This window comes from Episyrphus balteatus, chromosome 2 (genome assembly GCF_945859705.1).
Source record: "Episyrphus balteatus chromosome 2, idEpiBalt1.1, whole genome shotgun sequence".
Lineage (NCBI taxonomy): Eukaryota > Metazoa > Arthropoda > Insecta > Diptera > Syrphidae > Episyrphus > Episyrphus balteatus.
In genome coordinates this window covers 22,204,117-22,229,420 of record NC_079135.1, presented here as the reverse complement: position 1 = coordinate 22,229,420, position 25,304 = coordinate 22,204,117, and the positions used below count along the sequence as shown (strand labels likewise).

Sequence of the window (25,304 nt, the reverse complement as noted above, 5' to 3'; positions counted from 1 at the left end):
TAATGTGATTTATTTTTATTGCAATTTAATTGCACACAACTCGCGCGCGCTCGCGCAAAGAGCAAATCACTCAATATAATAAAAATCTGTCCTTGACTTAAATTTTGTATTTGATTCCGACAAATGAGTCAGTTTGTGGTACCTAGACGGACCTGGATTACAAAATTTTCAACAAAATGGCGCTAAAAAATCTGTGCGGCCCTGAGTTTTTTGTACCAACAAACTATTTATTTCGGTTTAAGAAACGTCTTTCGAAGATGATTAAAATCTTTTGACAGAAATTATTACTATTCCAAATAGAAAGTTCAGTAATAGAAATGCCGGACTGGACTAGCAGCGACCTCTTGCAACTCCCGTTTAGCTTATAGATGCATTTTTCTTCGGCTAACAACATTCAGCAACAGAGAAATAAACTTATAATAACACAACAATAGAACTTGAACTCTCCTAACATTTTTTTCTTTTTAAATACAACTTTCAAATGTGTATCTTTTCTAAGAGTCCCCCCCAAGAAACAGAAGAGAGCACGCTCGCTACCGGTCTTCATAGAGTCTTGCTTGATGATGATGATGATGATAGTCGTCTCTAAAAGACAAAGAAAAACCAAAACATGACTTCAACTTGCGCTTAGCCACTACCACAAAAGATATGGAAGAAGCAAAAAAAAAAAAAAAAAAACTCAAGTCATCCTAAAGTCTGGTCCGCTGCTGCGGTAAAATATCTTGAATCTAGAGAAAAAGTAATGATGCCACTTTAGTGACTATTAATAAAACGTTTATCCAGTCCATTTGGCCAAAGCTGATTTGAAGCAGGAGGCATCAGTGTGTTTTGAGCCTCTTCTCCAAAGCCAGTTGTGATGAGAACGAAATCATAGAGGAGGGAATATGTTTTGGTATATCGCAAATGAGACCTAATTTCAAGTGTCTGTCCGTATGCTAGCGTATCTTCTATCTATTTTATATGTGGCTTAATACCCAGTGGCCACTATATACTCTCGGGGGCTAATAGAGTATATCTCTAAACATCGTCTGGGTATGGTTTTGTAGTATATTCGTTGTACTCGTTGATTTGAGTAATGACCAGATTGAGCTATCATCTAGTGAAACGCTCTTTTATAGAAAATCCCCCGACATCAGAGAAGCGGCTCATGTGGAGAGATGGTAAATTGCGATTTGTGTAGCTATAACATGGTCAAGTTCAAGATAGACCAATCAACCTGCAATCGTTTATAGTATGGTTTGGCTTGCATTGAAATTGGTTTGTGATGCCTTTGGAGATGTGTTTTTTTGTTTTTGGAAAATGAAAATTAGAATAGTTGGTATGGGTCGTACTACCTATTACTTCTTATATAGAAGAAAGACCCTTGCGGAGCCCGTGTGTTATTTTCTCATCTCAATTCAATGGCATGGGTGCAATTTGGGGAGTGTTTTTTTTGTAATTGACATCAATGAACTTTAGACCTATTTTACTTTTTGCTGGCGGTTTGATTGGGATTTGTATAGTTGTTAATTGGTATTAAAGGAAAGTTTTCTATAGGTTTTAATAGTTCTTTTAAATTAGGTTTGTGTTACAGAATAATTGAAAGCCTTTGTCAATTTGAATTTGATGAAACGTAAAAATTAAGTTAGAAGCACTTTTAGATGAATCATTTATTTTTAACTTTACTCGCAGTATTTAAATAAAGTCCATCTTTTGAAAAACTTTATTTTTGAAAATCATTGTTAACGAAACTTGCAATAAAAAGTTTTTTTTTTTAATTTTGAATTCCTCCGAACGATTTTTTGTCTAAAAAGTATTTGTATATGTACATTGTACACCTTTAATATAAAGCAAAAATAAACAAATTTTGAAAAAAAATCACAAAATGGCTTACAAATTTTTAGTTTAATTTCTTATTTAATATTTAAAAAAAAATAAAAGAATAATTTTTAAAAATCAAATAAAATTACAAAAAGCATAATTTTGAACAGTTTCGAATTTCAGACAAGGTTATACAAACACTCAAAAACTATTTTTGAAAATTGTTGGAGAAGTTTATTTTTCAAAAAATTTAAATGTTTTAAAATTTTAATTTTCGTTTAAACTGGTTAGGTTATTTAAGAAAAAGTCAAAATTCAAAAAATACAGTTTTAAGCCTACAACGCAGCTGAAGCGAAACGAAAAATTTTGAAGTCTCCAAAGTCAACAGCGAACATTTTAACGAAAAAATACCATCAGGTAATATCTTTGATGCCGGGTACAAAGGGGTTAAGTCAAAAAAATCGATTTTCGGATTTTTATCGGACTTCAGTTAGTTTTTTTTTTCTCTTTCGTTTGGTCCTACCGCCATAGATCTAGCGTATCTTCTTCCGTTAGAAATGATTCGGTACAAAGGGTTTAAGTCAAATTTTTTTTAAATTGTATGGTACTAAGGGCGTAAGTTGACTTAACTCCTTTGTTTTTGCATTCATTTTTAATTTTTAAATAAAAAAATTGATCCTAAAGCGTTAAGTCAAGAGGAAGAAAAAAAAACGAAAAGCGATTTTTCTACTGTATTATATTATTTCAAAAAGAATTTTCACATTTGGTAATTAATCCCATTAATGTTTCCAACTTTCTTTTATAAATTAAACATTGTTATCAATATAAACAAAGAATTTTCTTGACTTAACACCTTTGGACCAAGTTTATTTTTGAAGACTTAATGGCTCTAAAGTGTTAAGTCAACACATTTTTTTTTTAAACGGTCATTATCTGGTCAACAGCATATGGATATTAAAATAGATCTTATAAATGATGTTTCTGCATCGTTACTTTTTAAAAATAATAATATTCAGATTTGCAAATAAAAATTGAAACTTCAATTTTATTTTCCTCAAAACTACATTTTCTGACTTATTATTATTTATAAAAAAAAAACCGACTTCCATGGATCAGAACTGGGTTTTATGGTTTTTCTAATAGTTCCTAACGCTATAACTGAACGAAATTGAAATGAGATCACATTGCAGCCACCAGCTTTCCAATACAAAAAGAATTATCAAAATTGGTTCAATCAGTGCAAAGTTATGAGGTAAAAAAATGCAGGCGAATTGAATGCCTCCTCCTTTTTGGAAATCGATAGTAAAAAAATTCAAGAAAAAACATCAGAAAATAAGTTTTAAAGCAAAAACAAAACAAATTTAATTTCGCTCAAGATTTTGTTAACGAAATTTTGTATCGAAAATTTCGTTTCGCTTCAGCTGCGTACTAGGCTTTATGAAGGGAATAGTTATAATAATTCAAAAACTATTTTTTTTTAAATAGGGACATTTTTTTCCAAATCGTTCAAATTTGTTTTAACCAAAGTCGATAAAGCCGTATGAATCATTACTCACCCTACTTATAGGTATCGCAAGGAAAATATAAAGGATCAAAATTTTCGGAATTTTAATAGAGTTACGAAAAATGACGTATCTTTGTTAATAATGGGCGTTTTGGAGTGTTTGAAAAAACTCTCTTAGTTTCGGATCTTAAAATGGATCTTTTTTTCAAACTGACAAAAATAAAACAAAAAAATTTCTTTCGAAATTGTTTAAGTTATTTTTTGTTCAATTGACGTGGAAAAAAAAGTGTCTGCCTTTGGACAGTTGGTCGAATTTGCCATATTCATGTGATTGTTAATTTTACGAATCCCGCTCGTAAGTTTTCCATTTTTTTGTCCATTGCGTTGGTTTGCCCATTGATTTGCCAAAATTTCTTGTTGATTCGTCCATTTCATTGGTAGGTTCACTCTCTATCTCTAATTATCCAGGTTCTTTGATGATTCTTCGAATTGGGGCATCAGTTTACAAAGCCGACCGATAGCTTGACAGATTCGTCGAAAAAGTATATAAAATCAACAAATTGGCTTTTTGGGACCAATTGCAGATTTTACTATCTCTTCGAAAAAAAAACACCCTGTCACCTAATTTTTTTTTAATGAAAACTCTTTATTCTTGTCTTCAATCCCAAATTTAACGTTTTTACCAAATTTCATTAGGGTGACCCATCATTTTTGTTTTAACTCAAAAAACACCCTTTTATATATGATATTTTTATAGACACTTTAGATTCTTGTTTCTATTCTTAACCCTTTCGAACCCAAGCTATGAAAATCAATATTTAAAAATGTTTTTTCGGTATTATCGGGTCAAAAACATCACAACTAAGAAATATGAATAGCAAAAAGCTATTTTCCAAAATAATAAATAGCAAAACTAATGTGTTTTTCTCATGTTACATGTAAGTAACATGCACTGCCTATGACCACCAAAAAAAGTCGGAGAACTGAGAAAATAACTTTTTATGAAACTATAATGTATACTACTTCTTCTAAGCAAAAAAAACAAAACACTTTCTGCATTAACATTTTTTATATCTTTTTTTCAAAATTATGACCATATATAAAAATTTTTTTTTTTGCAAAATAAAAAAAAAATGTGAATTTCAGTCCCTTTCTCGATAAAAAAAATTAAAGGTATGATATTTGACTAACTTTTTGTAATAATCCAGTAACTAGGCATTATTATCTATCAATTAAGCCATCGTAACCTAAAAAATTGTTTAATTTAATATTTTTAACGAATTTAAAAAAAAAATGTTACATGAGAGTAACGCTGGGTCCGAAAGGGTTAAAAGTAATTGCTGAATTTCAATAGGGTACCACTAGTATTACTCTATATTACATACCTTTTCAAATATAGGTACCCATATTTTCTCTAAACCTACAAAAAACACCCTTTCATATGAAAAAAATGTATAGCCTTGTTTTATTCGTACCATTGATTTTATCGGACTTATCGCGGATTTTCCTTATTTCCCAAAAAAAAAACACCCTTTCACCTAAAATATTTTTATAGACTACTTGGATTCTTGATTTCTGTTGTAAATCAAACATTTGTTCCAATTTTCATTGGAATTTCATCATTCTTAAAAAAAAACACCCTTTCACTCAAGATAATTTTTTAGACTCTGTTGATTCTTAGTTCTTATAACAGACATTACTTTTTCACCAAGTTTAAAAAATTAAATTTTTTTTTAATGGCTATTTTACCTGTACTATGATTTTTAAAATTATTTTTTTTCCGGTTTGCTTGTTGATTTGTTGCTGTGAAATTATCACTTTTTCATATCCTCACCAATCATCAAACTTTTTGATGAAAGTGAGGTTCCTACTTGTCGTTTATATCGCCAGTCAAAAGTACAAAAACTCGTTCCTAATTCTGTTTCTTGAGCTTTCCGAGCTGCAAAGTTTTTTTTCAAACCATTATTTTTCCAACTGCTCGGCACAACACAAACCTTCCTATTTTCCACAATTTTCAGTCATTGTTCTCTTAATTAAAATCAGTTTTTTGTCACCTGACCTCATAACGCAAAAACCAAAAGGATAGTTATATGTTTTGGGCCGTTATGAATTTTTGTTTGTTCATCTGTGGTATCATAGCTTCTAAAAAAACTCATCATAATTAAACAAATGAAAAATTATAAGAAGCGTCTTCCGTGTTTGCTGATTACAGGCTATGTGAAATTGCATGAAATTGATTCTCGCGCCCTCTAGAGGCAAAAGTCATGAAATATTTTTTTATTACTTTATTTTCTAATTTATACAAATGCTTTTCTATATGACCAAGAAGCATTTTGTAAGAGAAAGTTATTTTATGGAAATTTATCCAATATACGCCCACAATTTAAATAAGGCACAAATGTCCAATTTGTAATAACCGTATTGAAATATTTACGATACTTGTACTTTCACAAGTGACCTAAACTAGCCCGCTTTTTCTAATTTTCTTTTTTTCCTTTTAATTCTATTTTTATTTATTTATTTTTTTTTTTTTTCAGAAAAACTCCTCACATCCGAAGGAAGTGAACTCCGGCGAGCGTTGTTCTCATTGAAGCAAGTCTTCCAAGAGGACAAAGATCTAGTGCATGCGTTTGTAGCTTTAGGCGGTCTTAACTGTTTGGTTCGTGTTGGCAATGGAGCTGATCAAAATTACCAGAATTATATATTACGCGCCCTTGGCCAGGTAAAGAATATAAAAAAAATAAGGATTGCAGCGCAAAGTGTTCTAAATATTATATATGGCACAATTTAATCAATCATTTTTTTATTTTTCACTCCAGAAAATTATGAGATTGAAGAATTTTTTCATTTTCAATTCTTTGAGTGAATTTTTGTATTAAACGATTTTTTTCGAATTCTAGGTTATGTTGTACGTTGACGGAATGAATGGTGTCATGAAGCATGAACCAACAATGCAATGGTTGTACTCGTTAATAGCCTCTAAATATAGGTTGGTTGTGAAGACCGCACTGAAATTATTGTTGGTCTTCGTCGAATATGTTGAGACCAATTGTTATCTCCTGGTGAATGCAATACATGCTGTTGATAGTGCTCAGGGCACTTTACCATGGTCCAATATTATGAAGTGAGTAATTTTTCAAATTTAATGCGTAAAGATTTTTATAAGGTGGTTGGAGCAATTCTTTTGAATTAGAGCATTTTCAATGGAATAATTTAAATTTCTATATTTTCAAGGCTTCTCAAGGACTATGATAATGCTGATACCGAATTATTGATCTATGCAACTTCTTTGATCAATAAAACTTTAGCTGGTCTAAATGATCAAGATAGTTTCTATGATGAAAGTGATCTGCTAGAACAACAAGGTATGGAAGGTGTCATTCAACGGTATATGTCAAGACCTGGAACAGATTTAGATCTCTTAGATCAGCTTCAATTGTATGAAGCTGTTCTTAAGTAAGTTTTTTTTTTTTGTTTGTCTATTAAAAAAGAAGAAAATAAGTTTGATATTTATTGTTTTAAATAGATTTGAAGATGGTGAAGCCGATGGAATTCGATTACCTGATAATTCTCTTCGAAAAACTATGAGATATCGTCCGAGTACCGATACAGCTGAACGAAGAAAATCACGTCGCCATAGCACTGGCACTAGTCCATCTGCAAATAAAGTCATACAATCACCAAAGAGATTTACAGCACCAACACATGGAATATTGGATGAAGATAGTTCAAGTTCCAATAATTCAAATGAATATGCTAATGGTTATTTGAAAGGTAAACTTTTTTTATGTGAAAACACGAAGATTGAGGTTGATATAAGACAGTTTTTACTAAGGACATTAATGGAATGTTTAACTAAATCCTAATGGAATATTATAAACTATATGTAGGCTAAAAAAAGCACTTACTTAAATTTCAAAAATGTTCTTATGATTAATTTCCTTTATGAAGTCATGTAGGCTATAAATCGACAAACATGAATCCAATAGTATTTCTTGGGAAAATGGCGTCCTATTGAGGCTACAAAACCGTTTTCAAATTTCAAACCAAATAAATAAGTCACCTTGAAACTGTAGTTGTAATTTTAATACTTGTACAAGGTAAACAAAAATCATTTTTGTTAAAATCAACAAAAACTGAAAATAGATTGCAAGAACATTTCACGGATCTTGTAATTTTTTTTTTTCAATTCGAATAAAATTCCGTTGGGCATTTGAAGTTGATTTTTCATTCGGATTTTAAGATAGCTAAACTATTTTTACTAGCGAAATAAGTAAAAGGGTAAGTCGGGCGAATATGCCAGTTTGGGTAAAATGCCACATTTCAATATTTTACACTACAAAGCTCATATTGGCAATTCTGACAATGCAGTTTGCTCAGTAATGCTTAGTTCACCTGACACATTTTGTTTATTTATTTTTGAAAATATTCGGGAAAATATAAATCCAATTGTCTTTTTATTAAACTTAAATCGCTTAAAAACGATGTTTTATTGGATTTTTCAATTAAATATATGAAAGTTGCTTCAAAAAAGGTAAGATTCGATAAGTAAACCTAACGTGTGTTATTGTCTAGACATGATGTTTGGCGTTAATTTTTGTTCAGGGATGTTTTCATATTTTTGGACGTTTTGGGGTTAAATGCCACATATGTTGCACACCAACAAAAAAAAAAAAACAGAATTAACAGAACACAAAGGAAAACGAAAGTGAAAATGGCACTTCCGAGGAAGCACTGCCAGCATTATATGATTCCTCAAGTGTCGAAGAGGATACAGACAACTTTTGTCCCATTTGTGCTTCCGAAAAATTTGGAGCAAGATGTGACTGTATTTAATGCTCTAAATGACAGAGATCGATGCACAATGTTTTCGATGTTTCACGCGATTAAACTTAAAAAAGGACATACTCCCTAAATGTCTGCCTGCATATCCACCCGTCAGAAGTGGCATATTCCCCTCACATGTGGGTAAAATGCCACTTTTTAAGGTTTTTTTTTTTAACTTTATTTAAAATGAGTTAAACGAAAATAAGTTATGTTTTTATTGGTTTTTCTATTAAATAAAATGACAATCTAATAAATCAAAAAAAAAATCTTGAACTAAACTTTCTTTTACTATTTAATATGATTGTTTTACTGTTAAGTGTGGCATATTCCCCCGACTTACCCTATCGATGATCATCAGAACTTTTTGGATGTTTTGAAAAATCCCTAATAAAATGTTTTTAACTGGATTTTAAGTTAAAAACATATACAAATTTTATTAGTTATGAAGACTCAAGATATGTTAGATAATTTTATATGCTTTGAATTTAAAATCTTCATAAATGTAGATTATTTAAAACTATTTTTTCAAATGTCTGAAAAGTTCTTAAGAGGTCCTGTCAACTAACCACCGATGTGTAAAACGTAAAAAAATAACAAACTTTGAAAAAAAAAATAAGTACTAGAACCTAAATACATAATAGATGGACCAATTTCATTAAAATTTCGTATCTAGAGTTTTTATGAGCAACTTCAGGATTTTAGGATTTTTTTAAAGGCGGCAAAGAGACCTTTCTTCTGATGTCTCACTTCATGGATTTGGAGAAGATTTTTTTAAATGCATTTTGTCCGTAAAGGGGTTGGACCTTAACTTTTTTTTGAAAAATGTGGATTTGTAAATTTTTTACGAAAAAATGCACTGAATAGTTAAAAAAATCATTAAAAATCATTTTGAAAAGTGATAAGGCAAAACTATCCGGACACTCTGGTGTATGCGTAACTTTTTAAAAATTATTTTTGTGATTATTCAAATTATAATTTTTAAATTGCAGGAGAAATAAAATTAAACCGCTCGCTGGTTAAGAGATTTTATATTTTATTTGAATACACTGCTATTTTAATGTTCGTTCAGAAACTAGAGTGTTTCAGTAAGTGCCTTAGGAAAAACAGTTATGACTTATTTAAAAAGTTGAAAACCTTATGTTGGCTGAGGTACTGCCCAATACAAAATATAATTTTAACATTTTTTGCAAAGCAGCACGCTAAGAATATTTAACTTTTAAATTAATCTTTGTAGTCAATTTTTGCTAATTTTTTCTGATACCTTAAGCTTAAATTTTAAAAGGTGCTTTGAACTTATTTGACCCGTACAGTGGTGAACACGGAAATAGCAGTTCTAACACAATTTTAATGATATCTATCTTTAAAATTAAAATAAAATTTAATTAGTCGTTTACGATATTTTTACAACATCTACAAAATCATATTGCGGTAATCGGTTTTTTGTCACTTTGAACACAATTTAGTCAAAATAATTAGGGTCTTTTTTAAGAAAATTGATGGTATTATTGAAATAATCAAAGTAAAGCAAAAAATTGTTTTCTCCAAATTTAATTGTTGCCTATTAAAAATTGTTCCTTCAAAATATAAAACGACAAAATAAGCGTTTCGTCTAAATAAATGCTGTAGAAAGAAAAACTCTTAAATAGCGACCTAATCACAGTGAATTGGGTTCGTTCGTAGAATGAAGTACAAATTATCTCATCAAGTTTGAAATTTGTAGAAAATTATCTCATTTGCCCTAGGAGAAACAGGTTTTAAAGTTTATTTGTTCTTGAAGACCGGTGAAATTGAGTTTATTCATAGATACAATTAGAAATTGTATTTGTTGTTTAAATGAGTTAACGTTCAAATTAGAAAAAACCTCAACAAGATCCTACGATTTTGGTGGTATTGGCATATCTTTCAGCTTGAACTTTTTCCATTTTCATATCAACCGTTTTCAGCGACCTTCGCCAATTCTAGGTGTAATTTTACTTCAAACTTTCTATAACTTTAATACATAAAGCTGTTTTCCAAAACCAAATATAATATCTACATCAGCTTTACGCTGATTAATATTTGGTAATCCTAGGCAATGCACTTTCTTGATTTTTGATTTCGAACATTCAGTCCGAAATACTAAATTGAGCTTAATCAAACTACTTTTGTAAGAAGTAATGGCCACTTGGTTTAATTTTTTCCGTGAAAAAAGGAATTTAGTTTCGAATTCGAAAATATTTTCAACAGATTCAAAATGGACGTCTAAAGGCTGTTAGGGGTTATTTAAATGTTCTATTAAAATTCACCTTACTTTATGTTTTCCTTCAACACGCTTTAAGCCTTGATTTAAAAATCGATTTTAATTTTCTTCCAGATAATCGTATTGAACCCAGTATCACTCCCGGTTTTCGTCGCCGACGTGAACGTGTTGAACGACAAAAGAGTTTCCTTCGAGAACAACAGAAGGCTGCTGCCAATGGTATTATGTCTGTTTTCGAAAAACGTGATGAATTGGGTAAGTTTACTATCACATCTGCCATACTAGCATCCCCTTTACCTTATATCCTAAAACATGTTTATAAATGTGAAATACTGTCTTATTTATAAAACTATAAACAAAAAAAAAAAACGCTGCCAATTTTGCCCTAATACTTTTTATAAAATATTTCTAACGCCTCAAGCAATTTACAAAAGCTTTTTATTCTAAAATTGGTTTTTCTTATTTCTGTTTTCCTTCGTTTTTTTTTTAAATAACTCATTTAAACAAAAAAAATAAACATAATGCCCATGCGCGCAGGACAAATAGTAACCGCCATGCCAGTTCATTTGAAACAAAACAGCGATAGCCCTCCAGAATCACTTGTTCTAACAAATAACAATAATGATGCCAATAATTGTAGTAACAATAATGCCACTAACAATAGTCTCAATGCCAACAACAACACAACAATCATCAACAATAACAACAACAATAATACCTACAACACAATCAACAACAACAACAACAATGGTTTAGAATATTGTAGTCCCACAAAAATATTATCAACAAACGGTTTCGACCGAAATCGTCAACAACAACAACTTCAACCTCCATCCCCAGTAAATCTGTCAAATGGGAATAAACAAAATGGCTCCCCAGAATTCCTTAGCAAGAAGAATCTCCTGATGAAGAGCAATGCAACTGTGATTAACGGTATTATGAAGAACATAAATCGCAACGAAAGCGAAAATCGAGAAGCGATCTCATATAGTAGTCACAAAAAGTTCGAAAGCGATGCGAATCGCTTGAACAATTACTACAGTCAAATGAGTACACCAAAGAGTCAGACGGTATTGGGTCAAAAGAACCACAATGCCATCGAGAATAGTATGTCGAAGCCGACAAGAACCAATGTGATAGCCGGAAATGAGTCACCTTATCATCGTTTGCGAGAGATGCATTCACCATCATCCCCGGTGATGATGGACATGGGATTGCCTGTGGTCCCTGAAGCAGTTGTGATGGTAAAGGAGCCAGTTTTTGTACCGCCACCTCCTCCACCACCGCCACCACCAAGTTTTTGGTATGCTCCGTTGACGGTTCCGCAACCACCAGTAGCGGGAACAAGTTTGACGGAAATGATAGCTGGAAAGGTGACACCGTCGACGGTTTCGAGTATGGGTGAAGATGGGGAGGATCCAGGTGAAGGTGAGTTAAATGCGCTTATAACACCTTTTACATAAATTGTCCCTTTTTCACAAAAAATACTCTAGCGGTTACTATCTTCTAAATACATTTCGATGCATTCATTACATTCATGTCAAATAAGCTATGCTTTCAGTTTTTTTTTTAACGGTTTAACAAAGTCTTTATTTATATTAGGGTGTTCCTGATAATGTGATGGAACATCTATTTTTATAAATGTGAGCTAATAATTTGATTTATTCATAGAATCAGACAATGAAGAAAAAAGACTCCTGCTGCAATTGAAAAGAGATCATACTGTCAAAGATTTGACAACAAAACTCAGTAATATGCCAATGAGTCCAACACAAGAGGATAAATTACAAAATCGCATTGTCGGCGATATGACTGGACTGATATCAAAAGCCAAAGAAGGACTTGCTAAGAGCAAGAGCAAAGGAGATATTTCAAGGTAAGACACAAAATTTTTACAAAATATATAGTTATTACTTGACCTTTTCGTAAGTGTAATTTTTTTTGTGGTAGGATTATAATATACTAACATTGAACTAGCGGATCATGTGTTCACTTTTATAGAGAAAACTTTTAAGTTGAAAACTTCGAATTCATAACTAATGTAAATTTAAGTATAGCTTTTTTTTGCAAGCAGTCAATTTAGGTTCCGATGATTTCTAGAAACGTCTTAACCTCTTAACCCTTAATTTTCATTTAAAGAAACAAGTTGGATATGACTTATACAATTTTTATAAAATGAATAATAAGATAAGAATATTTTCTTGTTTAACAATTTTTTTTTAGAGCTTGATTTTGGAGAAATCGAGTTTTGGTTATCAAACTCTGTCAATTTAAATTGAATTTTTGGAGTTATAAGCTTTTGATAAAGTATTTAAAAAGTCTTTGTTCCACAAAAAAAAAAATAAAATGCACGACTGGGTCGCACGTACTTGCTCTTGTAGTTCACAGTATCTTTATCTTAAATATCTATTGGAAATTTAAAATTTTGTTTAGTGTCGAGAAAAAAAATAAAAAAAAAAAATCGAAAGTTTAAGAATTAAATAAAAAATTTTTTTTTTTCAAAAATGTTTTCAAAAATATTTTTTTTTCCATTTTATACTTCAAAATGACGTCTGTAAATTTTTAATAAAATTGACTTATGCTTTGATGAAATATATGAATTTAAAAAATATGTCAATTTCTGAAAAACGGCAACGCCATATTTCCGTTCTCCGAATTTTTTGAGAAAAACTAATAACGCATTTCTGTTAGAATCAATAATCTATTACGTATACCAAATTTATTCAAAATCGTTAAAGCCGTTTTCGAGAAAATTGCAATACCTCGAAAACGTTATATGGGTGATATGCGTTAAAAAGGAGATATTAAAAAAATAAAAAAAAAAACTGGTCTAGGGAATAACGTAAAAAGCATCTGTACCAAGTTTCAAGCAAATCCATCCATCCGTTTAGGCCATAGCTCGATGTACAGATGGACGCACAGACGCACGGACGCATAGACGCACACATGCACAGACCGACGGACGTAAACAGTAAATGACTTTAGCCCATAGATGACGTTATATTCATTTTAATGTAATATGATTTAACATATAATCAGCGGACAAGTTATGCACTTCGTTAAATTGTTTAGTGTCTATCGAGTAGAAATGAGATTTAATCCTCATTTTAATAGTTTGTGCTTATATTTAGAGCTATTTTTTTTTTTTATAAAATTAGTACTTCGCACTTCAAGTGAAAATTAGACCCCGCAGATGGTGTTTTGTTTTTTCAACATACACGCTTTAGTTTTATATCACTTATATTAATCAATGAAATGAAAGCTCTTATGTTTTTTTTCCAATCGACATTCTTTCCAAGACACTTTTCAAAATACCTTCTGTAGAAACTTAGTTAAAAGTTACACATACGCCACAGTGACCCATTGGATTTAAACTTTGAATATCTTAAAGAAATCTTCTATAGCTCATAAATAGAAGGTTGACCCTTACTGATCCTTCTATGATTTCTAAAAAAAATATAATAGGAAATCGAAATTTAACATGTTGTACATTAGTGGTAAAACGTACATCTCGGAGCCATTTAGCATATTTCATGAAATGTAATAGAGGACTGACTTTGTTACTTTAAATTTACTTGTGTACAAAGCTATGTAATCGGGTCGGTCCGAACTGAAGTTTAAACTTCTTCTGAAAAACGTACAAGTAGGTACAATTTAATGAGGAATGTACAAAGAAATTTTGTTTTAATATTTATTTGAAAATCATATTTATTTGAATTTGTATATATTTTGTAAGTAAGAAAAATTGTCAAAAAATTATAAAAGCCTAGTTCGCCTAGAGTTCAACTTATCGAAGTTAGTTGTACTTTTTGTTCTAGTTCACGAAATATTATGAATAAACTTAATTCTAAACTGTCTAAATACTAGTACTAAAATAAAATTGTGTGTAAAATTTTATTCGATTCTGGTAAACTTTTAGGTTTTTGTAGATTTTGGCCTTTTTTTAAGTCTCAAAAAAATTGTCTGTCTTTTCTGATTCATATGCTGCAATAAGCTGTTCTTTAAAATTTCACTTGATTTCGACAACTTTTAGGGGGGCAGAGAAGACTTTTTGTACAATTTTACAACAAAAATATGTTTAAGTGTCTCTAAAGCCCCTTTTTAAATAGGCGCAATCAAATGTTAGGTATATTATAATCAATAGCTCTTTTTTAATCGAAAAAAAATAAACTAAAATTGTATTAACTAAAAATACGAAAATCACTAACGAGATTCTGCTTCAGTTTCAGATCGAAATTGCAGTATAGATAACGAGTTTTAAACCCTTTATTTTAGCTTTTCTAGCTTTGCATACGTCATTGCAGCTGATCTATCTTTTTCTTCTTTGAGTTGTTGAGATGAATGTTATACTTGTTTTCCCGTTCTATTTATTTCTAAGGTTTTGTGAGTCGAAAATTTTCATTTAAACCTTGGCACTTTCTTGCTATTTCCCTTGCCCTAGGAAACTGCGAAAAAAAAATGTATACAAAAAATATTCTTATGAAGAAATGCAATATTTTCTAAACATATAAAGTCAATTTACCGACAACATTTCAAGTTTTTCAGATACACGGGAGCTAATTTTTTATATAAATAGAAGATTACTCTTACCCATTACTCACCGATTTACCTTTCTCCTAACTAAATTGAGGCCTAGTTTTTCAGCTCAAGCATTAAAGTCAAATTTTAGCATCAGATATTTTCAACATCTACCGTTTAATACCACATTGCTAAAAAAAAGTTTTGACAATGAAGTGTGAACCTCTTAAACCCTTCGACTATAATTTTGTACAAAATATTCTAAAGAATTTAAATAAAAAAAAGAACCAAAATTCAAAGAGTCACAACAAATCAAATGTATTTAAATTTTCAAATTGAATTCCAACTTTTAATCCAATTTATGTACTAATTTACGAGCATTTAACCTATTTAAGCATATGTTGGTGCATATTTCTGATAACACTGAATATAAGCTGCTTTAGCTGCATCTGTAGACATTCCCTTGCGACTATTCCATGCATCCCATTTGGCCTTGCCTTTCAAATCAATACCACCTGGTTTTGCAATATTACAGTCCCCAGCAGTGGATTGTTTGTAAAGTCCGTAGAATTCCAAGAAGATTTCATCACTTGGTTTCTTAGTGAAGGCTTTAGCCTTTTCACATGCTGTTCCGAACTAAATTAATAATTTTTAAAAATTTATTCAAAGGATATAACTTAACTAACTTTGTTACTTACATCCATAGTTTTTTCTTTGAATGTAATGAACCTTTAGAGACGAGGATAAAGTCTATTTTAATAATCCGTTAGAAAAGCAATTCAAATATTACTTACCAGCCTGCAACACTAGCGGAAATGATAAGAATAAAATTTGCAACTATTGCACTTGGTTATATAGCAAAAAAGATTATCTTAAGTTTGATTAGAAATTATTATTTATTACAAATAGAACAAAAAATAGATAAAACTCAAGTTCTATTAACAAAATAAAAATATTGATAGATAAGTTGGATTTTGGTTATGATAACATAAAAATAATTGTCATGAGCGAAAAAACCAATAGCTAAATTAATTTATTATCCACTACGAACATTAAGATTAAAATAATACAACTAACTCCACTGTTTGATTAAAAAAAAAAATCATTTTTATATGCAACTTTAAATCAGGGTTTCCCTGTGGATTTAAAAGAAACTACTAAGTAATAAAGCGTTAACTCCTGATAAGAAATAAAATAATATGGTTGATAGTTTCAATATCGCTTTTTAAATGACTCACAAAAAGACCATAAATTTAAGTATCAACTTAATTATTAAAAAAAAAATTCTTCCAATATAATATAGAAAAAAGAAACAATTTAATATTTTTCAAAATAGGGTGTCTTTATTTCAGTTATCAATACATTTTCCATTTCCTTATGTCATCAATAAATTTAAGCATAAATTGGTGCATACTTCTCGTATGCCTTGATGTAAGCTGCCTTAGCATCATCAGCTGACATACCCTTGTTCTTGTTCCAGGCTTCGAATTTAGCCTTTGCCTTCAAATCCAAAAGACCTGGTTTCTCGATGTTGCAGTCACCAACTGTAGCTTGTTTGTACAATCCATAGAATTCCAAGAAAATTTCATCAGTTGGCTTCTTGGTGAAAGCCTTTGCTTTTTCTTGAGCACCAGCGAACTATTAAAATGTTACAAATTAGTTTTGATTCAAAATATCTATTAATATTGGTAAACTTACATCCATTTTGGTGTAAATTTGTTGGGATTGAGAACTAAGAAAATGAAACAAAAAAAAAGGTTATAAGTTTGAGATAAAAATAAAATAATTCCAATTAAAAAGTAAAAGTAAATATTTATGACCACCAAATATATTAAACATACCTCCGGGTATTATCAAAAGAAATAAACGATTGATAGAATTTTAAGAATTTGTCATACTTTTATACAAAAATTCTCAAAATTTTTGTTATCTTAAAAAAAAAAAAAACTTAGATACCGATATGCGTATCTTATAATTTTTTAAAAACCACTTCAACGTATAGTAGATAAAAATCAAGTATATTTTTTTCTTATTATGCATCTCCAAATTTTATTTTATTTGGTTGTTTGTAGTTTATCTATAATTTTTCTATCGTTTATGGTATTTTGTTGCACTTCGAAATATATTAAATAAAAAAAAAACTCTTTATCGCTCAAAAGAGGTATTCTTCCTATTTCAAAATCAAATAATCTGCAGGTGTTTTTATTTTGGACAAAGAGTGTTAATATTTTTGATAAAGAAGATTATATTTCACGGTTCTTAATTGTACATTGAAACTAAATCAAATGTATATCTTAATAAATCTATACCAACTTGCTATTATAAGAACACCTTGCACTTTAATACAAGCCAAGTTTTATTGATTTTGATCGATGGCTGAATAAGTCATAAGACTATGAATCAAAGTGTCACACCTACATTTGAGCATTTTACATACATAGTTTTTCTTTTTTTTTATGTCTAAAACGATTTTTTCATTAATTTTGAAAGATTAAAAGAAGCCAAATATATGAAAATACAACCTTGTGCAAAAAATATTTTTAGGCGCAGATATAATAAAGAATCAAAAATCATATATCAAAAATATCCTAATGTCTATCGGAAGAGGATACATAAATTCAAAATTTTATTATTTAGTATGAAATTAAAAATTATCTATCATCTGAAAACGTTTGAACAGACAAGTAAACTACAAACAATTAATGGTTAATCTTTATTTAAAATTAATTTAAATTACTTTTGAAAACAGAATCTAGTTAATAAAAAAGAGATGTTTCATTATAATTAAATCATTAAAAAATATTCTAAAATTATGAGCAATATATAGTTCCAAGTTATGAAATCAAATTTTTCATTTCTCCTTTAAACATCCATTCACCTTGGATATTTGAAAAAAAAAAACTCTTTTTTTTCTTGGTTATCATACCAACAATGTATAATAATGAACCTTGATGTCTTTAATCTAATTCGATTAAGCATGCAAAAATACCTTGAAATAATATATCATAGGCCAGATTATATCAACATATATTTTCTAGCTTCATCAACCATAACTTTCTCCTCTATTTAAATGCTGTTTAAAAAGTCTATAACGGGACTTTGAATTTCCTGTAGAGGTTTAAATTTTGCGTGGATAGCATCTGAACAAATCGTCAGTAAAATAAAAAACAACCGCTTCTTTTGATAGCACAAAGTATTCTGTTTTATTCAAATTAAATCTACTCTACTCTATAACTATATCTTATCTCTATTTTACAAATACATTAACATCTACTTAAATTATCTTATCACTAGTTTTCTTAGGATTCTAAACTAACATTAATGTACATACAGATAACGACGCAAGATACGATACATCCCTTTATTACCACCATATAGCTCACAGATGTATGTCAACAACACAATCGCTGAGTAAATATGGTAATGGTTGCAAGGGATGGATGTGACCCAGCGTCGCTATTTATAGGTTTTCTTACTTCTCTACCTAAACTATTCTTATAGGTAACTGTACTTATGGTATATGATTAAACATACTCCCCCCATTGACATCATGGTACAAGTGTCAATTTAAGGAAGCGTGATGCTGGCAGGAAGAAATCTTGTTGGGAGTTGGCAGAATTGATGAAGTAGTTTTATGATTATGATGATGACAATCATGAGTACGATCCATGTCACTATGCTCATTCCGTAATGCGTTACATGGTGAATATCTAAATCCATATCAACAGGGAAACCGAAAAACTGTGGTTGCATTCTGGGAATATTCTCAACAGCAATCGTAGTTGATACGTCTTTTAAAATCCTTGAACTTAATGTAGGAAGTTGGAAGGTTATGTTGACTGCAGGGATTTCATAGGTCACATTCTGTCGGATTTTAGTAAACGCCACAAGCGTGACATCCGGAGTATATATATGGCAACCAGAATCCAGCTGAATAATTCCTTGATTTTTAATCAACCGTGTTTTTCGGAAGTTCTGACATTCAATTTCTATTGACTCTTCGGCTGGTACTGAATAGAGCCACGAATTACCCATGCTCAATTGAATCCATGTAGATGACGGTCGTTGGATTTTGATAATACAGGTTCCAGGTATTACTGTTTTCCTTAAAAGTAGCTCCACTTCACAAGGCGCTTGCTTCCCAATATTAAAGATTGGTTGACTCTGGGGACATATCCAAACTGTATCGACGGATTTTATTCGATTACATTTCAGGAAGTCAACATCTCTAAGGTTGTAGTACCTTTTTCTAGATTCGCCTAGAAGTAAATGTTTGGAGCTTGTTTCGATGCTGATAAACCGTGAACCATGTAATGTTGGATAAGGGTGTACTTCAAATATTGTGAAGGCCTCACGATGTACTAGTGGGATTTTTATTTCGAACAGGATGTATTCTCGAGTTTTCTGTGCGGACGTTTCCAAGACATTGAATATCTCGCTGACCTCTTCTGCGGGTAATTTTAAATCATATGGAAGCTGATGTTTGATTTGATTCAGATGTTCTTGAAGTTGAGAACTTGTGATGATATGTTGTTGAGCACCATTGCCATATGCCTTCAACATTCCTTGCTTTATTTCATCTTGGAAATGTTCAAACTCATCCATGATAAGGAATGCATACAGAAACCCGAAACTTAGTTGTTGTAGATTCTCGCCTTGCTTCATCTTCTTCATTACAGCTTCAAAGTTAAATTGTATTTTTTCAAATTGTTCCTTTGAATGGTCATGTTGTTTCTTTAAAACGTTGTAAGTGACATCTTGAATTGAGGACATGTTCTTAAGAAGTTCCAAGTAATATGCATCATTTTTGCTTGTCGTCTTTACCTTTTCTTCTAATATTTGAGCATGTTCTTCATCCATTACTCCAAATAGCGCATGTTGGATAGCTCCAATGAAACTTAAAGGTGCTCTTTTGCGTCTTGTAAAGTGATTTCCAACTATAATTTTATTATTTTCAGTTATGGAAATCATTTTATGTCTCAACTGTTCCTGTATGTTGTGGTACCCGCTTGTTTGGTTAAATTCCCTTTCTGCACATAGCCATCGTATTTGTAAAATAGTTTTGCTGACGTCATCATACCGCTTTATGTATGTGGTGAGATTGATGAAGGCTACTAGTGACCATGTAGACTTTTGTAGCTTAGCAACTCCTTGATTTTCAAAAAATATTCCTGATCGATCTGCTAAGGTTGTTATTTCAAAAGTCCAAACTTGTGGTAAAACTAATAATAAGCTTAATATAGCTAATAGACAATTTTTATTTTTTATTTTTTTACATTTTTTGTTACTATTTGACTCATTTACATGTTTTTCGTCTGACTTAAAATTTGTAATATTCATGTCTTTTGTTTTACATTTATTTTTTTCAACATTTTTGTTTTTTAATTTTTCATTAAAGTTTACATTTTCTATAGAATTGTTACCTTGAAACATTTCTTTAGGAAAAGGACAAACCCTGTGTATCGATCTTTTCGAAACTCCATTGCTTGTCCTTATATCAACTATGCGACAAAGACCATCTTCTCCAAGAGATGTCTTTTCTACCCTCCCCCTTCTCCAACACATTGGCGGAACGTTGTCTTCTTTCAGGAGAACTAAGGTTCCCTCTTGAATATTATTAGAAGGATTTTGCCATTTATATCTCTTTTGCAACTCTGAAAGATATTCAAGCGACCACCTATTCCAAAATTCTTGGGTGTTGGAGCAAACTGCCTTCCAATGCTCTCGAATACCTTTATAAGAGTTATTTTCATCAGAGTCTCTAAACGATATAAGGGGTTCTCCTATTAAGAAATGACCAGGGGTAAGAACTTGCATATCATTTGGATCATCTGATAAGGGAGTAAGGGGCCTTGAATTCAAGACAGCTTCGATTTGCGACATAAGAGTGGATAATTCTTCAAACGTCATAATACCTTCTGTACTACGATAGAAATGCTTTTTGACCGATTTAACACACGCTTCCCACAAGCCTCCCACATGCGGAGATCTGGCAGGAATATTCACCCATTCGATCTCCCGTGTTGCGCAGAATTCTTTAAGCGAAACATTATCATCCATTAGCAGAACGTTAAGTTCATTTAAGCTATTAGCTGCACCAACAAAGTTTGTACCATTATCAGAGTAAATTCTCAATGGGCAGCTTCGACGTCCTACAAATCTTTTTAGAGCACCAATAAATGATGCTGCTGTCAAGTCTGAAGCAACTTCTAAGTGAACTGCCTTAGTTGCAAAGCAAATAAAAACGCAGACGTAAGCTTTATCGATTCTTTTGCCACGGATTTTATGGTGAATTGATAAAGGACCAAGAAAATCGATTCCAACATTAAGAAAAGGTCTGGTTCTTACGACTCTGTCTTCTGGAAGATTCCCCATAAATTGATGTATTTCCCGTGGATTTGCTCTGAAACATCTATAACATTTATGCACTACTTTCTGACAGAGTTTTTTGCCTTGCAAAGGCCAGAATTGTTGCCTTATAATGGCAAGTAGACCCTGTGGTCCAATATGTAAATGTTTTGTATGCAGCTGATTTATTAACATAAGAACCCAATCGTCTGCATAAGGAAGCACAATCGGATGTTTCGCATCAAAGGCTAAATTTGAATTTTGTAGTCGTCCTCCTACTCTAATTAGCCCCTTGTGGTCTATAAAAGGTGAAAGAGTTTTAAGTTTAGAAGATGAGTTAACAATAGACTTAGATTTCAACAACTTTATTTCCTCTGGGAAGTGTCTTCTTTGAATGACTTTCGCAAGTAATATTAGGGCTTCTTTCTGATAGTAGACCCATACCTTTCTTTCTTTTTTAATCTTTAAGTGGATATATTTTAGTATATAAGCTACAACATTTTGAAGAAAGTTAAAATTATTTTTATGTTTAATGGTTTCGCAGATTGGATTAAAAATTGTAACAAGTGAGACTATTTGAAGTTTTTTAATCTCTGGAAGATTTTCTATTGCAAGATGTGTTTCGGTATCTTCCGTTCCCGCAGTGTAATTTTTTATAAAAAGGGGGCCCTCAAACCACACAGTGTTGTTTACAATTTCAGAGGGATAAATTCCTCTTGAAACTATGTCAGCCGGATTGACTGACGTGGGAACATATCTCCAATTCCTTAAGTTGCAGTTGGTTTGTACATAATTGACACGGTTCGCAACAAATACTTGAAGCGTAGCAGGATCCAACTTCAGCCAGCTGAGGACTATATTTGAATCTGAAAAATAGAAAATATTATTAATATTTATTTTTAAACAGTCGATAACAACCTTCATTAAGTCTATCAGTAGTACAGCAGCACAAAGTTCTAAGCGAGGAATCGTTAGAATTTTTACTGGAGCTACTCTAGATTTCGAAGCTACTAATTTAACAACTACATTTCCTATTTTATCAATGGATTTTATGTAAATTGCGGCACCGTAAGCTTTAATTGATGCATCACAAAACCCATACAGTTCAATAACCTTTGAATGCTCTAACAACATGTGTCTAGGAATTTTTATTTTATTTAACTCATTCATTTCATATCTGAAACGTTTCCATGGTATTGCAATTTCATCTGGCACTGATGAATCCCAATCAATCTTTAATTTCCATAGATCTTGCAACAAAATCTTGGCTTTTACTGTTACAGGAGCTAATAATCCAAGGGGATCGAAAAGCTTAGCGATATCTGACAAAATATTTCGCTTCGATATTTTGTAAGTTGTATTCAAGTTGGACCTAATAAAAATTTCGTCTGTTGATGGACTCCAAAACATACCAAGTGCTTTAACATTGTCCAAACTACCTTTGTTTAGGTCAACTGAAATCTGAAGATCTTCTTCCGGGAATGACTTAAGCAAATCTGTATGGTTGGCGCTCCATTTTCTTAAATAGAATCCATGCGTTTTCAAAATACTATATACCTGATATTGCAGTGATTTTAACTCATCCAAGGAATCGCTTCCGGTCAATAAATCATCCATATAAAAATCAGATGATATTATCGCAGCAGCTTTTGGATATTTGGGTGTAGCAGACCTGGCTGTCATTTGCAAACATTTAGTTGCGAGATATGGAGCACAATTTGTACCGTATGTTACAGTTTTTAGTCGATATGTTTGTATGGGCTCTGATGGATTCCAACGCCAGAATATCATCTGGTAGTTACAATCATTTTCTTTGACCCATATCTGTCTAAACATTTTTTCTATATCACCCGAAATAACATATTTATGTTTTCTAAACCTTAATAAAATATCAAAGAGGTTGTCTTGTAATCTAGGCCCAGTGTAAAGCAAATCATTCAACGATGTATTAGAGTGTGTTTTACATGAAGCATCAAAAACTACTCTTAGCTTGGTTGAAGTACTTTCAGGTTTTAAAACATAGTGGTGAGGAAGGTAATACCTCTCGCCTTCAACATTATTTACTAACTCCATGTGTCCAAGTTCCAAGTATTCTCGTAAGAAGGCATGGTATTGGATGCTTATCTCTGCATTTTTCTTTAGCTTCCGTTCGATTGCAAGAAATCTTCGTTTAGCAATGAGCTCTGAGTTTCCCAAATTTGCTTTCTCAACTTTAAATGGAAGCTGAACCATAAATTTCCCATCTTCTTTTCTGCAAATACTTTTTTCGAAAATCTCTTCACACTGAATTTCTTCTTTTGTGAATCTAATATACTCATTGATTATTTCTTGCATTTCCCAAAATTTTTGGACTTTCTGGTCTAAACTGTTTTCTATATAGGAAGCTACCTTACAGAATAAAATAGGGTTTTCTATTAGAGCTGGACCACTTACAATCCAGCCAAGTGCTGTATTTTGCAGCATCATTTTATTATTGTTAAGACGTAGACTTTCTGGAAGTAGGATCTCATAGAATATCTCAGCGCTGATAAGAATATCAATCCCACTTGGAATAAAATAACTAGGATCAGCTAGTTTTATATATTCGGGTAAATTTTCAGCAACCACTTTCTTTGTGGGTAAATCTGAAATGATTTGTGGAACTACTAAAACATCTAAGTTAGTTTTATAATCTGACAGTTTAGATTTTATGCAGACGTTTAGTCTTTCCTTTATGTTTGAAATATTTTTGGCAATACCTTCGATGGTAGCATTTGCCGGAACACTTTTAATATTTAATTTTTTCTGCAAGGATTTTGTAATGAAACAAACCTGAGAACCGTTGTCAAGCAGTGCTCGACAATTAATCCAGTTTCCTTGGCCGTCTGAAACTTGTATCCTTGCAGTTGAAAGAAGTATCTCTTTTTCTCTTTGTTCCAGGCGTGCATTGTTTGCCACTACACTCTTTGCTTCACTAAGCTCGGTTTCCTTGTGAAGCAGTGTATTGTGGTTACGATTGCAAATTCTGCAGTAATCTTCAGTGCATGTTTTGTTTGAATGGCCAGCCTTAAGGCAGTTGACACATAACTTATTCATATGAACCTTTTGCCACTTTTCTTTCATATTCAAATACTTGAATATATTACATTGATGTGTAAAATGTGCTGTTTTGCATCCCATGACACATTTGGGTTTTGTGGAATCGGAATTCTTTCTAATAGACTTTTCTAAATATTGACCATTACTTAATGGTCCTTGAAAAGCCTCCAAGACATAGAACTGCTGTTCTAAAAATAAAAGTAAAGAATCTACTTGTGGTAGGTCTTTAGAACTTTTTAATGAAGCTTCAAACTTCATCCTTAAGTCATCTTTCATTTTCCGTACCAACAAAAAACTAATCAACGCTTGCAGCAATTCCTCAGTTGACAATTTTGTAGCCCTAAGTGCTTGCAAGCTTTCGTTGATGTTGTCTTTGAAATGTTTCACACTCTCCACTGTATAATCTACATGCGGAGCATCAACAAGATTTTTAAAATAAATGGTGGTTATTGCTCTTTTGTTTGTGTACTTTTCATTGAGAATTGACCAAGCAATATCGTAGTTTGCATCTGATGGAGGCAGATTTGCAATCGAAACTGCAGCATCACCTATTACAAGGGATTTCAAAACAACCATTTTTTGTGTTTTTGAAATATTTTTGGAATTAATTAATTCAAGGAATAGTTCCTTGAACGTATTCCACTTGGTGTAATCACCAGAGAATTTGGGTAGTTCAATATTGGGAATACTAAAAGGAAGACTTTCTGAAGAAGCTTTCTCCTTTAATGTGCCACTTAATAGTTCTTTCATTTTATCTTTAAGGGAATAAAAAGACCCAGTGAGCTCATCGTCGCCAAACTGCAAGAAATAATCTTCGCAGGTTCTTTGGCAGCGATCTTTTATTCGCCTTAAAGATCCAGCGGTTTCAATACCTGTTGTATATTCTTCAAAGGCGTCCTCGAATTCGCGAAGTGCGAACTTAAACCTTTTTGTTAATTCAGTATCAATAACTGTTTTAACTTGGTTTGGTTGAGGGGTCAGTGCTGACTC

General features: G+C 31.6%; 3 protein-coding genes across 10 annotated transcripts in view; 1 reads left to right on the top strand and 2 right to left on the bottom strand.

Moving 5' to 3' along the window:
- The window catches only part of LOC129908524 (FH1/FH2 domain-containing protein 3), a 134,163-nt gene that overhangs the window by 90,444 nt on the left and 18,415 nt on the right, over positions 1–25,304 (top strand). For 5 of the 7 annotated variants that reach the window (XM_055985087.1, XM_055985088.1, XM_055985090.1 and 2 more), the window contains exons 5-11: positions 5,842–6,026; positions 6,205–6,428; positions 6,539–6,760; positions 6,831–7,078; positions 10,485–10,625; positions 10,908–11,798; positions 12,042–12,246. In XM_055985087.1, coding sequence (XP_055841062.1) covers positions 5,842–6,026; positions 6,205–6,428; positions 6,539–6,760; positions 6,831–7,078; positions 10,485–10,625; positions 10,908–11,798; positions 12,042–12,246 — 2,116 coding nt within the window. The remainder of the gene's footprint in view (positions 1–5,841; positions 6,027–6,204; positions 6,429–6,538; positions 6,761–6,830; positions 7,079–10,484; positions 10,626–10,907; positions 11,799–12,041; positions 12,247–25,304) is intronic. The other 2 variants (XM_055985089.1, XM_055985091.1) reach the window with 1 other exon arrangement.
- Positions 15,182–15,781, bottom strand: LOC129908545 (acyl-CoA-binding protein homolog). 2 transcript variants are annotated; one of them, XM_055985124.1, is made up of 3 exons: positions 15,683–15,781; positions 15,587–15,617; positions 15,182–15,524 (listed from the first exon to the last, which is right to left on the bottom strand). In XM_055985124.1, exons 2-3 carry the CDS (start codon positions 15,590–15,592, stop codon positions 15,279–15,281), a joined length of 252 nt encoding a protein of 83 aa, XP_055841099.1. In that variant the 5' UTR covers positions 15,593–15,617; positions 15,683–15,781; the 3' UTR covers positions 15,182–15,278. The 2 variants fall into 2 exon arrangements, with proteins under 2 accessions (XP_055841099.1, XP_055841098.1); XM_055985123.1 differs by lacking the exon at positions 15,683–15,781 and having other exon boundaries at positions 15,575–15,608.
- Positions 16,205–16,773, bottom strand: LOC129908547 (acyl-CoA-binding protein-like). The gene is made up of 3 exons (XM_055985127.1): positions 16,730–16,773; positions 16,587–16,620; positions 16,205–16,526 (listed from the first exon to the last, which is right to left on the bottom strand). Exons 2-3 carry the CDS (start codon positions 16,590–16,592, stop codon positions 16,281–16,283), a joined length of 252 nt encoding a protein of 83 aa, XP_055841102.1. The 5' UTR covers positions 16,593–16,620; positions 16,730–16,773; the 3' UTR covers positions 16,205–16,280.